Here is a 15,807-nt window from a genome sequence, read left to right as displayed (position 1 = left end):
GAAAAAGTAAGAGAAGTTCACCTCCACTAAAATTTTCCCCTAGAGAAGCATTTTCCTATCCGTTGACTGAAGATTATGTGTAATAAAAAACAGACACCTCGAACATCTCGCCCTCGAGCAGCTGCCGGTTGCTGATGACGATGGCGTCGTTGAACTCTGCGTCCGCGTGGGGGCGCTCTGCCCCCAGGCCATCCCTGATGATGCGCGCGTTGCGGCCGTGCAGCTCGTGGAAGCGCAAGTCGCTGTAAAGCGAGCACCTCGTCAAACTTTAAAAGGCCTTGTACCATGCCAGCATCAGTGGGAAATTTGGGTGAATAATAGTAAAAATGGACAAGAATGAATGTGAACCATGGATAATACAGTGATAGTTCATTCATGGAATGAATGAACCATCATGGTTCGTTCATGGAATGAATGAACCATGGATAATACAAAGTTTTTTTCGAGTATCTGTACAAGCTTGAGCATTCGGTATAAGTTTCTTGTCTCAGTTGATGATAACGGGAATAGCACGAGCAAAATTTATGCATAGTTTCAGGTGCAGAATAGCAAAAAAACTTGTAACCTAAAAAAATCACTACAGGTTTAAATTCAGAGTGTATGGAAATGTCAGGATTAGAATTTGCTTCCAGTATTCGTGATAAGCAAAGTACCAGTGGTGGCACACACCTGTAGATGGTGGCAGAGGCGGGTTGCTGCTGCAGATGCGGTGCCGGTAGGGTGGACTGCGTCTCTACTGCAGGCGTCGTTGAGGCACAGTCTGCGGCAGACGCCTGTGGCGTCGCAGAATCGGCATGTATTGCACCTGCGGGCAAAAATAAGGCTCATACTAACTGCTCAGAGAGCGGGAAAATAAATACACAGGAAGATAAAGTTGAGCGAGGATCCCGTAAGTGATTAGCACCGTAAGTTCAAGGAAACTGTCGCCAGGGGCGAAATTAATTCATTTCATGGGGAAGTTATTTTCGTCATCAGCAGCCACATTAACTGCCCGAAAGCGCAATTATCTTATGAAATAACGAAAACACCTGGTCGACCGCATTGTTAGCCATCATTTTTTGCAGGTGTCGAGGATGGATTCAAGTGTGCAACATAGACAGCGACAGACGCCTCGTCACCATATATCCGTGAGTGCTTTACTGTCGTCAATGTTATTAGCATCCAAAGGCCTCGCAGCTAAAGTTACAGTCAAAAGAAAATGGGTTGGTCATTGGGCACCTGTCTGCGGATACATTCAACTATCGTCAATGCTACACGCATCTAAAGGCCTTATCAATAAGTTTACCGTCAGTAGAAACAAGGGGAGTTAAGGCCAACCCAAGATCATTGTGCACGAAAAGCGCACACCTTGAGCGGCGGTGACGTTGGACGGACAGGGCGCAACGGTCCCCTGCTGCACGATGGTCGCCTGCGCCGCCTGACCGTACAGGTCGACCACGCCGTACACGGTCTCCGGTACGCCCGTTGCCGCCACGCCCTGGTCCACGCCGTTGACGAAGAAGTGCACGGCGCCGTTAGCGTGGCGCACCACACCCACGCGGTCACCCACCTGCCACGTCGGGGTAATGTATTCTCATAAAAATGCAACCGTGACTTGATGCTTAATTAATTCAACAGCCTGCCACAAATATTCAGTGTTGAGCACAGTACATAGTTCACGGCATAAGCTTCCATTAATAATTAAATAATTCGCCACACAATGTAGGTATGCGGTATTAAATAATATTTATGAGCAAAATAATTAGCTGCACAATCTAAACAGGTTCTTGATTTACATGATAGAATTTTGTTGAGAATGCAAGCAAAAGTTCCCTCTAAACATCAGGTACCCAGACAGAACCTCCGAATGTCAGCAATAGCAGTCAACGCATACAGAAATTTGCCCATTATTTTTGCAGCATAAAATCAAGATGGCTAAATTTCAACGTTGCAAACGACAATAATAAATTCGATGGTCAACTTTTGGAAAGCTTAAAAATTTAAATGAAATAAAGAAATTAATTCGCTTCCTAATCTGATCAATAATTTGCCTATTATCTGCAGGCTGAAATTGCAGGCTGCAGCACAAAATCAAGATGGCAAAATTTTAACGTTGCAAACGACAGTAATAAATTTGATGGTCAACTTTTGGAAAGCTTGAAAATTCAAATGAAATAAAGGAATTAATTAGCTTCATAATCAAATCAATAATTTGCCTATTATCTGCAGGCTGAAATTTGCAGCACAAGAGGTTGCAAACAAGCCTGCAGAGCCAGGACCCAGAGCCAGGACCCAGAGACAGGTCCCAGGGACCTCTCAGCTGGAAAGGCTCACCCTGAGGCGGTCCAGGTTGAGGCCGTACTCGTCGATGACGGTCGTGCCGTTGTGCATCACGCCGTTGCCCGTCATCATCCACGTGCCCGTTCTGGGGGTGAGAGTTTACTGTAAAATGCTACAAAGATCAATTAATAAATAACTGTATAATGCTAGAAAGATAAAAAGACCAAAATTTGTATTATTTTAAATACTTGATATAATCGGAGAACCGATGACAATTGGGGACTCTGAGGACGAGAAGCTATTAACCTAACAAGGCATTTTACTTCATTTATTTTTATTACGGTTCGTATCGCCAGGTTACAGCCAAACGTCAATCATAACAACCAGTTACACGACGATCAAACGGAGATCATAACTAAACTCACACATTGTGGACTTGATTTCAGCTTTAACAGTAATAGAAATTTCCCTGGCACTTGATAATATATAAACACCTGAGGTTGGTTTGGTAAAGAAGTGGAACGAAGGCGTTTGTTATGGTGGAGAAGTGGTCACTATCACGACATTCGCCAGAAATTGTTCATTGTGGAGAAGTAAATGCAACTCACCTGACGTTGGTCATGGTAGACGGGTAATCGAGGGAGTGGGGCGAGTGGGTGGTGACGCCGATCTCAAGCGATCCTGCCCACTTATCAACGCACTGGTCCAAACGAACCTCTAAAATTTCGCCCGGTCTCAAAGGGCGCGACGAAAGTACCACGCCGTGGTTGAAGTCCTCGTGGGCACTGAACGAGAGCAACGTTTCCACATTCAAATTAGTACATCAGAGTTTCTTAAAACAGATGAAGTCAATGGAATCATTCTAAAGAGAAGTCTGTATTTAATGATTATATCAATATCATTACTGGGTCATGAGTTAGGCACGTAGAATTTTCTCTCATATAAAGTAACGGTTTCGTGCGAGCGAGATAACCAGGAGTAGGTTGCATTCAGTCAAGTATTGCCTAATTTTCTTTGTTTTTAATTTTCTTCTTGAGGCCTTCTTCATCCACGTCAGAATTTTGCTGGTAGCTTCAGGGCAGATTTGTTAGGATAGCAGCTGTTTTGTTGGACGTCACTGTAGCTAGGACACTCCGCCATGGCGTACAGTCATTGGTGTGCGCCTCTTAATTGTCCTCACGTTGAGCCACAGCTTTCCTCATACATGATGGACGCTAGTCTTGATGAAAGAGTAGTGGTCGTAGCATGGCACCTCTTCGCTGTGGATTGCCCAAAACGTAGCACCCACCGTCACCTCGTCCGCCCTGTCGTTTCCTCGCACTCCTGCTTGTCTGAGCACCCAGGTCACCTCTGGCATGCACCCCAGTCCGACCAGGATAAGCTTGATTAGGCTGTTCTTTCTCTAACGATTCCATTAATGGCGAATGATATTAAGAATTATCAGAAAATGCAGTACACTTTCGGAGTTAATTACTATGGTAAACTCGTCGCCGACGAGGTCGTCAGTAAAGGTCAGAACGCGGAGGACCCAAATAGTTCTACGGTGTAGATTTATTAGTTGAGACTCAGTAGTCGTAATAACGCTGTTGTGTCGATGTCGACGTGAATAAAGAAAAGTTTTTTACGTAGGCCATGCCACTGAGGCAGCGCTCCAGCATGCCCTGGGACTGTTAAGTACGAAGCGCACACCAAGGTTACTAAAGATTACACGTCAACGGAAAAGCTACCTTTTGATTCATGGTATCCGTCCGTACGTAAGCAAGATATTTATGATAAAATATTAGGAAGCTAAGTATCTCACTTTGGTCTGAGCGCAGTGATGCCGCCATTGATGACCTGCGCAGAGGATCCGCATTGAGCGTTGAAGTGCAGCGCGTCGGGGCTGCCGGGCCGCTGCTCGCCGTCACCTGAACGCCAAACTCTGGTCAAGCATACAACTTTGAGGCGAGTGAGCCCTCACCAAGGGCAGATAAGTCACTGACCAAGGGCAGATAAGTCGCTGACCAAGGACAGATAAGTCAATGGCCAAGGACAGATAAGTCACTGACCAAGGAGAGATAAGTCGCTGACCATGGACAGATAAGTCACTGACCAAGGACAGATAAGTCACTGACCAAGGACAGATACGTCGCTGACCAAGGACAGGTAAGTCACTAACCAAGGCAGTACAGTAATGTCATGGCCAAGGCTGCGCAGCTATTCAATATTTAAGACCGCGCAGTTGTCCAATGGCCTAACCCATTGACCAAGTCCAAAAAAAAAGCATTGGACATGGCCGCAAGTATAGGAGTCCTTAAAAAGGACCACAAGTACATCCTGGACAAAGTCCACAAGTAAGTCCTTGACCAAGTCCACAAGTAAATCCACGACTTAGTCCACAAATAAGTCCTTGACTTAGTTCACAAGTAAGTCCTTGACTATGTCCACAAGTAAGTCCATGACTATGTCCACAAGTACGGTAAGCCTTAGACCAAGTCCATGAGTAAGTCCTTAACTACACACATGTAACCAAGTGTGTGACATAGTTAAGGCGGACCAAGTCCACATGTAAGTCCTAGACAAAGTCCACAAATAATCTCCTGACCTGCGTGAGGGTGCGCGGGACAGTCGGCAGGAAGGGTCCGGAGTTCGGGCGGCAGGGCGGTCTGCCGCGTCAGGAGGTTCTGTGCCTCGCGGGGGTCACGGTCTACCAGCGTCACCTGCCACGGTAATATATCATATTTAAAACATATTTCTAACATAATATTAACATATTATATAATATGTTTAAATATCTCAGAGGGGATATTTTAACAGGAAAGTTGGCAGCGAAGGCAATGTTAAGAAAGGACATTGGAAAATAGGAAGTTTTATGGGAAGGATATTTCCAAACAGGGAAATTAGGCAGGGAAGAAATTTTTATGAAAGCAGATCAGAAAAGAGAAAATTTAGTACAGTATCTATGAAGAAAATACGTTCGGGATTTCATGAGACTACCTACAATAAAATTAAAGAATATGAATTTAATATAAATATCAAGAAAATTTATTTGTGAAAGTAAATTTCGGTTATATAAGACTAACAGGGTTCGTACCGGCATTTAGAAGAAAAAAAAATCCAGGACTTTTCCATGACTCTCCAGACCATCAATATCATTTTCCAAGACTTAGTATACGACAGGTTTAGCATGACTGAAAGTCTACCCGTGCATATTCTACCATCTGCTACAGGTGATAAAAAGCAAACGTGTATAAGCATAGCTTTTCATGGCTCTTCAAAGGTGGCATGGCTCTTCAAAGCTGCTTCCCCCATATTTGACACATTGAAGTCTTTCGAGCACAATGTACATATTGCCATACCTTGATGCTTTGGAAAGCGAGCAAGCCAGTCACGATAAGCTTCAATTCTTAACCACAAGTCATGCGATTTACACTTTCCAGACATGGTTATGTAGAAATTGCACGCTGAAGATGGAACGCTGCCACTGCAGATCAAAAAGTTGTCCAATGCAACTGAGCTCGGTGACCGAACTCACGTGATTGGTTCTCCAATCAGAACGCATGAAACAAGAGACTGCACAAACAGTTTAACACACGCATCACAGAAAAAAAAACTTCATTTTTTTCTTTTATTTGCAAATTTCGTGACTTTCTATAACCTGAAATGAAATCCAATGACTTTCCAGGCCTGGAAAATGAAAAATCAAATTTCATGACTTTCTTTCTAGGTTTTCCATGACGGTACGAACCATGGGTTAATCAAAATAAGATGTTCACCAGATTTTCATGATTTCGAAATAATACCCTAACGAAATAGTTTCTTTAAATGACTTTAAATGAATTGTGTCAGGAAGTTAGAATAAAGCAATGATGCAATAGGTACAACACTACACACACACCGACTAACTATGGTGTAGTGCACCTGGAAACCTGTAGCCAAGCTCCAAAAGATGATGGCTATTTATTTGTTTGCACAGATGTATAAGTCAATGTACCTACGGTATTGCCAAGAAATAAGGCAAATCATAAATAAAAAAGAAGGATAATTTTCTGTTAACAAGTGCAAGACACACTTAATGATCACCTTGACTGTCATGCGGTAAAGTCCTTAAAGATTGCGCTTTTCTGTCAAAAATACAAAACACAATGATCACTTTGACGGTCAGGCCGTAAAGTCCTTGGAGATTAAATTTTTCTGTCAAAATAATATGTTTAAATATCTCAGATGGGATATTTTTACAGGAAAGTTTATAGCAAACAAGGAAAAAAGGAAAATTGCAAACGTGGAAATCAGGAAGGAAAGAAATTTTTATGAAAGCAGATCAGAAGAAAGCAAAGAAAATTTGGTACAGAATCTTTGAATAAAATGCGTTCGAAATTTCATGAGACTACATTAAAATTCAAGAATATGAATTTACACTCGGTATTTAGGAAAGTAAATTTCGGTTATATGAGACTAATCAATATAAGATGTTCACCAGATTTTCATTTCGAAATAATACCCTAACGAAATAGTTTCTTTAATTAAATGAATTGTGAAAGGAAGTTAGAATAAAGCAATGAAGCAATAGGTACAACACACACACCGGCTAACTATGACGTAGTGCACCTAGAAACCTGCAGCCAACCTCCCAAAGATGTTGGCTATTCGTTTGCACAGATGTACAAGTCAATGTACCTACGCTTATTTCCAAAAAATAATGCAAATCATAAATTAAAAAGGCCCCAAAGTTACTAATTTTCTGTTAAAAAACGCAATTTATGATCCCCTTAACGGTCATGCGGTTAAAGTCCTTAAAGCTTAAAATTTTCTGCCATAAATGCAAAACACAATTAATGATCACCTTGATGGTCATGCGCTAAAGTCCTTAAAGATTAAATTCTTCTGTCAAAAATACAAAACGCAATTAATGATCACCTTGATGGTCAAGCCGTAAAGTCCTTAAAGATTAAATTTTTCTGGCAAAATTTAAAACACAATTAATGATCACCTTAGGCCGTAAAGTCCTTAAAGATTAAATTTTTCTGTCAAAAATGCAGAACACAATTAATGATCACCTTAGGCCGTAAAGTCCTTATAGATTAAATTTTTCTGTCAAAATTTAGAACACAATTAATGATCACCTTGACTGTCATGCCGTAGAGGTCGACGACGCACCAGACGGGTGAGGGCACCTGGGTGGACGCGACGCCTTGCTCCAGCCCGTTGATGAAGTAGTGCAGCGTCCGTCCACTTCTGATCATCATGCCGATCCTGTCACCTTCCTGCAGCGGAACACGAGTTACACACGCTTTTTAGCGCATTTTCTCATTTATGGTAAAAAATGCGCTGTTGTGCTCGTCATGTCTGTCCATCCGTGACTTCACGTTTTTGTCGACGAGATAATGCGCTCTCTGTCACTCACTGCAGTGAGTACTGATTATATTTTTGTTTGAACAGATGGCGGCATTGTAAATCAAATGTATTATTCCCGTGAGATGTACCTATGGACACATACACTCGGTATCTTAAACTGGTGGTGTTCCATAATTAATGTTTTATTCCCGTGCGATTTAATGTTACACGCGCTCTTTTGAACAGGAGGCGTTCAATAATAAAGGTTTCCTTCACGTAAAATGGTAAGCATAAACTACGGTCACATAGATACTTGCTAACAGGCGGTGTTCCATAATTAAGGTCTGTTCACGTAAAATATTAGGCATAAATCACAGTTACATCGACACTTGTTAATAGGTGGTGTTCCATAATTAAGGTATTCTCCACGTAAAAGGTTAAGTATAAATCACAGTCACATAGACACTAGTTAACAAGAGGTCTTCCACTCTAAAGGTTAAAGGGCTAAAGAATGATGCTCACTTATATGGTACCTCATAAATGTTTATGCTCACCTGCAGTTCATCGAGGTTGAAGTCACCATACTGGCGCAACATGCCCTTGCCGTTCTTGAGTATACCGGTACCACTCATCATGGTGGTGCCTGATCGTAGGTTGGTCATGGTTGCGGGAAACTCCAAAGTTGCGGGGTTGTGGGTCGTGATGCCAACCTCGATGCTGCCCGACCACTTGTCCACCAGCCGGTCAATGCGTATCTGCGTACCATTGCAGTTTGCAGTTACTAAATACCGTTATCAGTTACTGAATACCGTTATCAGTTTCTGAGTACCATCAACAGTCAAGATGCCAACAACTACAATGAGTTTTCACTCCGTAGATCAATAAAATATTATAAATTTCTGCTGAATGATCCAGTTTCTATCGTATCGTACGTACCTTTATCTACGCATTAAAGAATATTTTCATTTTAAATTATCGAGTGCAATTAATATTTTTGCCAACAACATCAATGTGTTAAGTTTGGGCCCGGTTAGTCGAAGGCTGATAACTCACCTCGAATAATTCGTTCTCTCGCAGCGCACGGTTGCTCATGACGACGCCGTTGTTGAACTCGTCGAGAGGATGGACACGCTCGGCAGTGCGTCCGTTGTTAGACAACATCACGAGCATGCCGCATTTCTCATGGAAGCGAAGCCGATCAGTCGCACCCATGCGATTAGCAGCAAGAGGAAATGTTGAGGACGGGGAATCTGAATTATCACCTCCTCGCTGCGATCCACCACTTGCATCACCAAGGTTTGACTCGGATTCAGCAGGTAGAGCTCCGTTACCACACCCGCCTCCACATCCAGCACCCTGTGTTTGTGGTTTATCACCCCCACCCACGGGTTGTTTAGCAGCGTTTGTGACAGCCTCATCACGTCTCTCTGTTGAATGTTCCATGCTGTTCATTAAGACCGCCACATTTCTGCCAGCAGAGAACAAGGGACGTTGGCTCTGAGACTCAATGCTCGAGCAAGGCCGAGTCGGAGAAGACGGGGAAGAATCCCTGACTCTAGCACTGAGCAGGACAGGAGTGCTGCTGGCGTCGAAGCTTTGGTTATTGCAGGCATTTGGCGATGAAAAGTCGGTGTTTAGCTCCGCGTGGTTTTCATTTCTTTGGCAGTTCATAGAACAAGATCTGTTTGAGGCAGCGCTGCCATCTCCAGCCGTGGGTGACAGTCGAGGCCTCCGTCCGTATCTGAATTTAAAATTAAATAATTGTAAAAGAAGCTTCTTAGACAAATTGGGTCATTACCAGTAACGTAAATACAGTAAATTATTAACATTGATTAACATTGGAAGTTCTTATCAGGATCACTCTGCGGATGGTGCTGAATGTACTCAATTAATGAGGTGTTCAACATCGAGGGAACATGCGTTTGCTGCTGATTATAATTAGTGTACCAAAAAATGCTGCTTTGTCTAACATGTGAAACTTTTTAACGTTTATTGCACTTTTCACGTTTAACTTTTACATGAAATAATTTGCTTCAACTTGTAAGACAATGAAATGACGTGATTTCCGAGAAACTATCGCAGCTTGACTAGAATAGCGCCCAACCAAAAACACTATCAATTAGTTTTATCATGTGCAATATTCTCAATAAAAAGTCACGTCCCCCACTCCCCCCATAACCGCAAGGTAGGAGTATCAACCCTAACCCACCGATAAGGACTGGAGTTATTTGAAGCAGAAGCCCGCCGGCCTCCACTGGCGCTCCGGCGTGAGGCTCCCAAGCATCCACTTCGTCCAGTCCTGGGACTCTGAGCTCGTCGTCCCGCATCCTGGGACCGACCTCTGTCTCCTGCATCTATCGCTCCTTGAATTGGACACGTGACGCTCAATGAGGCGTTCGTTTCGGGGACGTTGTGTTGACGAGCGCTCATTCGCGCCGCAAAATCTCCGCTCACATTCGTGTCTTCACAGCAACGATTCTCGTGATACCCGTTCTGTAACGTAGCTTGTGAGTTATCACTCCGGGAATCTGAATTTTGAGCATTATCAAAGCGACGAATGGTAGTGGAAGTATCATTTGTGAGGCGGTGAGTAGTGTCTTCTGATTGTCGAATGGTGTTGATGGTGTTATTAACAAATGCACTGTTGAAACTGTAGTTGCTGTTGAACCTTCTTATCTCTTGAGTAGCGTTGTGATCATCCGAGTAAGGACAAATGCCCTCATCACCCTGAGTAGCAGTGGCAGGTTGTATAAAAGTTGCTACGTTGGTACGAGGTGAGGATGAACCTGCACTTGCATTTGATGTCTGATGAACACTAGCCTCAAGTTCAACAGCTGCCAGACGGTCAGAATCGTTGCCAAGACTTGCGCCTCGTGTGGCCGACACATCACGCATAATTGAAGGGCTCCAAAGAGAATCGAGTTCACAGTTAACATAAGTGTCCTGGTTTCCTGATATATCCTGGTCAATTGACGTATCCTGGTTACTCGGCCTATGCCGGTTACTTGATGTATCCTGGTAAACCAATGTATTCTGGATAGTTGAAGTGTTGCAGGCACCCTGAGTATCCTGATTATGAGATACATTTCCGTTTGATAACGCATCAGGGTTACCAGAAATATCAGGGAGACATGATGCATCTCTGTTACTCGATGATCCACAAGCAGTAGCCACGTGTTGTAGGCTCGAACAGCTTGCACTGCCCATGATGCTTGCAATAGGAACATTTAGCAGGCGGCAGAGCTGTTCAGTGTTGGACAGGATTATGTTGCTATCTCTGATTGGTGTGGTCCTTGCAGCACCGGCACTGAGACTGCTTTGATTCTTCTCGTTTCCCTTATCGCCCGCATCAGTTTCTTCATCTTCTGCACTATCAGTGGAATCTTCATCATTAGATGCAACACAAGCAGCCAATGGCATCAAATGGTCTCTTTCTTCAGTCATGGGAGAGCCAGAATCTACACAAACATCTGCTTCCTCCACCTCGTACCCGATATCAAAATAGGGTTCAACAGGCTCAGCCATAAAGTTTCGGTTGTCTGACTCACTCCCTTGCAACTGCAAAAGCTGATTTCGGCGCTCAATTGTGTTACGGATGTTGTTTTCCGATCCTATTTCAACTGGCAAGTAGGATGAATTGGGCAATATTGGCAATGGATCAGGATCCAATTCCAGAGGCGGAAGAAGGTCTTGAGCATCTTCATTAAGGCTGGATGGAAGATCAATGGGATCACATGGAGGATTTTGATTAGCTGTTGCAACACAAGGCGCGATGTGACTCTCAGAGCCAGAGCACGAACCAGATATGGCACTTGGTGAATCCACTTCAAGGGTATCTGCAATAATGCAGGAACTTGTTACAGTTGCCCTATATTTCCTTTAATAATAAATTATTTATGAATATGCAATGTGATCCATATATGAATACGTTAGCAACTGTTTCAAGCTTCTAAACTATAACAGTAGTGGCTTTGTTATATTGGCACCTATATGATACCTTAATGATTTGAAATTACTTCTGCCATGTACTAAATTTTTTTACAAACAGAATTGGCCCATTGTCATTCATATGGCGGTAAATTTTGTAATTATGTATACACACTATTTATGTATACATTGAGGTTACAAGCATGTTTAGAAAAATGTAAAAATAACCTGAAATTGAGTCATATTCTTTTACTAACAAATTTTGATTCTTAATTGCAATGTTGGCTCGGGCAGGTTGGCAAAAAATGGTTTTCTAGCACTAGAAAAGCATTTACAACTTAGCATGTTCTAATTAACATAAGGTTGGTACTACTCACTCGAGTCAGGGGAGCGTAGAGGCGACGTAAGTGTAACCTGGGCACACTTGCCGTACATGTCCACAACGGCGTACAGGAGTGGTGGGAGGTTCATGGCTGCTATGCCTTGGCTCTCACCATTAACATAAAATTCTAATTCACCCTGTAAAATAAATAAAACATTAAAACATTACATAAATACATACACCATTATCCCTTGAAGAAACAAAAAATATTTTGGTATTACAACATTTAAAGATAAGTTAACAAAAACAATTACGAATAAATAATATATTTTTAATAAATACATTAAAACTAGGATCACATGGAAAGAAAATAGCCACCTAACGAAATAATTTGTATGTGTATAGTTAATTAATTTAAAAATTAATCATTTGCACGAGGACGTTTGAAGACCAGAATTCAGTTGAGCAGAATGCGATCTAGAGAGTTATTGGCTTGCAATGTTTACTTAAATGAATAAGGAGGAGCATTTGACACAACTTGGTTCCTCTCACCATCACCTAACCAAGAAATAAGTACCTACCTATATAGTTTCAGGCAAAATTTAAAAATTCATACATATTTCTAGAGTATTTTGAGACAAATCATGTACACACATATTTGAGACAAATCATGTACAGGTATTTAATATAAAATTTTAAATCAATTAAGTTTCATAGCTTGACACATTAATTTCAATTCAGAGCTCTAGGTATCTTATAGATACCATCTCACTCACATTGAAATTTCTGTCTGAGAAATTGATATTGAACACAAACATTTAAAAAAATGAGGAAATGCAGCTGAAGAGGTTTTTTGGAGATGCTTCCATGAGATAGACAGTAAAAGGTAAAAATACAGATTACAGAAAAGGATAAAAAATATGGTACGTATTACACCAAAAAAAAAGGAGTTTACAAATTTACAACCAAAATTACTTAGGTAATAATCAATAAACTCACATGTCCACTCCTCATGACTCCAATGCGATCTCCCTCCACCAGCTGATCCAAATCACAGCCATATGCCTCCATGACTGATTTACCATCTCTGAGCACACCATGGCCCAGAAGCACCTACAAAACATTAAAACCCTTAGACACCATAGACAGTAAAAAAATACAACATAAAAGGCTCTTGCATAATAAGACTTTCATTCACAAATTAGCTCTCAAACTGAAAAAAATTCATAAATCAGGTTATTCTACTTCAAGATTCAACTATTGATGCAAAGAATATTTGGTTCAAAAATAGATTTATTGATTGAACACAACTATTGATGAAGTTACATTACAAGGCAATTACAGTTATTACATAACAAGATGATGATCAAAGTAACATAACAAGTTAATAACATACATATACATATCCATACCCAGGTTCCTCCACGAAGGTCAGTAGCTGTGAGCGGAATGTCAATGACGTCTGGGTTGCAGACAGTCACACCAATCTCCACACTGCCACTCCATGTGTTCAACTGTAAATTGCATAGGGATAAATATATTCAAGCAAATGTTGATCCAGATACATGATGAAAAAGTATCTATATTAATATTTAAATTTGGAATACTTTGGTAGGGTTAGATGAGCAAACCTTGTGTGACGTGATCTTTGCTAAAATTTTTCTTTGATCTATACTTATTAATAGCAGGATCAGTCTGAAGGACCATGCCACTGGTAAATCACTTTTCCTGTTAAGTTTGTGTACTTACATACATTAAAATACGATTTTTCAAGTGTACGAATATTTATTTCCCCCCACTGTATATGTTTATGGAAGTCAGTCAATAGCCAGACAGGATTGGTAATATTACTGACGGGTTAGAAACCTGGACAAAATTGGTCCGGTTATATACTCTGTAACTAGTTTGTACCTAAAAACCTGATGCAAAAGTGAATGAACTACACTACCGGACATCAAAAAGATGCCAACCTTGTAAGGTAAGCATTAGAGTTTAGAGTTAGGGTTTGGCATGCATAAACCCTTCTTTACGTTGCATCAGACCTTTCTACAGGGGATAGGTCCAAGCAAGTAATTAAGGGTGAACACTTAAAGCAAAATGTCGTTCTGATACAAATTTTTGTACTAATTTCAAAATGTCACTAGAAAACATATAAATATATAAATGACTTTCTTCAACATAGGCCAAAAAAAAAAAGAATATCTTTCAAATTTTCCTCAAAGTTCAGTTATTATCCTGCTTAAGGTAAATCCATCTTTATTGTACAGCAATTATATACAAATGATAACATTGATGTTACCTTGCCCTTGTAATCACAAAGCTAACTGCTTCAAGATTGTCAAAAGACAATCTAGATACCTATCTAGATAATACCTACTGCAGGAAATGTATCTTGAGACAGATCATGTACAGGCATTCACTAGAAAATTGCAAGTCAAATAAGTCTAATGGCTTGACCAGTTAATTCCAATTCAGTACTCTATCTTATAGATACCATCTCTCTCACATAGAAACTTCTGTCTCAGAAATTTGATATTAAATATAAACATTTGAAAAAAATTAGGAAATGCAGCTGAAGAGGTTTTTTAGGAGATGCTTCCAAGAGATAGACAGTAAAAGGTAAAAAAAGCAGAAAAAGATAAAAAATACAGTGAAACACTCCATAAGGAAGTTTGCAAATTTGCAACCAAAATTACTTAGGTAATAATCAATAGACTCACATGTCCACTCCTCATGACTCCAATGCGATCTCCCTCCACCAGCTGATCCAAATCACAGCCATATGCCTCCATGACTGATTTACCATCTCTGAGCACACCATGGCCCAGAAGCACCTACAAAACATTAAAACCCTTAGACCTGTCTCTTATACACATCTAGATGTGTATAAGAGACAGGCTCTAATGTGACCAAAACTACGCAATCGAAAAAACGTTGTTTACATTTTTTGCGGGAACTCATCGCAACTGATTTCCGGACAAGCTTTGCTGCATCGTATTCCATCCAACGCACCAGAAACCTTACTTTTTTTCTAAATAGTTGGCCGAAGACTGAGAAATATATTAAATGTAAGAATTTCAATCTAAATGTGTCGGCAAGATCTTCTGAAGGTGAAAATTTGGCTACTGAAGCGTCGCCAAAGATCTTGCAATATTCATCCACTCTCTGCACAGTGGCAGTGGTGGAAAGCATGCACCAAAAACTATTCTCATCTCAAGTCAATTTTTTGTTAGCCAAGTAGGCTACCATAAGTTGCAGTTTGCACAGTTGCAAAACTGGAATATCAGGTATAATTTTCAAAGTGTTAATAAAAATTACCGATTCACAGGAAATTTTAAAAAATGTTGCCCTTTTTCTCAATTTTCACTCAAGAAAGAGGGCAAGGGTCATAGAAATGGGTGAAATAGTTCACTATTGTAAAAATTTGTATCTAGTTCATGGTTAGCTTTATGCTTTTGAACTATTTTTTGGTTTGGTTTCAGGGCCTAAACTGAAATCATTCATTAAAAACTTAAATGTAAAGTGTAAACTGGTCTGAAAGGAAAAATTTGTGTAACCTTAAAGTCAGAAGTAATAAAATGTTTACCAAACAATCCTCAGTTCTTACCTTCCTATCAATTTGAATTTCAAAAACTTCATTGTCCTTGATAGGCTCTAAACTAAAGACAAGACCCCTGTCAAACTCGTGATGAGGGTTTGTCCTGCAAGCTGTTTTGTTGCCATTGGACAAGAGCACACAGTGTCCACAACGGGGATGAAACATGCTCTCCTTCACATTTGAGCAATACAACGGAGATTAAATTCCATGACTTTGCAATAAATCTAACTTATGAGAATATTTTATAATGTTTAAATAGATACAAATGAAAACCTAGTGCAACATTGTTTCAAGCGCTAGTTACGCGACTTACGCTTTCCTATTTTTGCTAGAACTGTACATAAACAGATGACTATAGCTATACAGCAAGAAAATGATACATCCACAG

General features: G+C 40.8%; 1 protein-coding gene across 1 annotated transcript in view; it reads right to left on the bottom strand.

Moving 5' to 3' along the window:
* The window catches only part of LOC108667195 (neuralized-like protein 4), a 27,989-nt gene extending 12,248 nt beyond the window's left edge, over positions 1-15,741 (bottom strand). Inside the window, 15 exon segments of the mRNA XM_047884788.1 lie at positions 98-242; positions 670-805; positions 1,348-1,549; positions 2,314-2,404; positions 2,868-3,044; positions 4,061-4,166; positions 4,844-4,958; positions 7,362-7,502; positions 8,127-8,327; positions 8,626-9,313; positions 9,782-11,408; positions 11,877-12,018; positions 12,821-12,934; positions 13,234-13,335; positions 15,429-15,741. Of these exon segments, the coding sequence (XP_047740744.1) occupies positions 98-242; positions 670-805; positions 1,348-1,549; positions 2,314-2,404; positions 2,868-3,044; positions 4,061-4,166; positions 4,844-4,958; positions 7,362-7,502; positions 8,127-8,327; positions 8,626-9,313; positions 9,782-11,408; positions 11,877-12,018; positions 12,821-12,934; positions 13,234-13,335; positions 15,429-15,584 (4,143 nt within the window). The 5' untranslated portion in view covers positions 15,585-15,741.
* Positions 15,742-15,807: the final 66 nt, after the last annotated feature.

The sequence above is a fragment of the Hyalella azteca genome, unplaced genomic scaffold (assembly GCF_000764305.2).
Source record: "Hyalella azteca isolate HAZT.00-mixed unplaced genomic scaffold, Hazt_2.0.2 contig16205, whole genome shotgun sequence".
NCBI classification, from domain to species: Eukaryota; Metazoa; Arthropoda; class Malacostraca; order Amphipoda; family Hyalellidae; genus Hyalella; species Hyalella azteca.
Note: the sequence above shows the minus strand (reverse complement) of the source record. Positions and strands in the feature narration are given on the sequence as shown.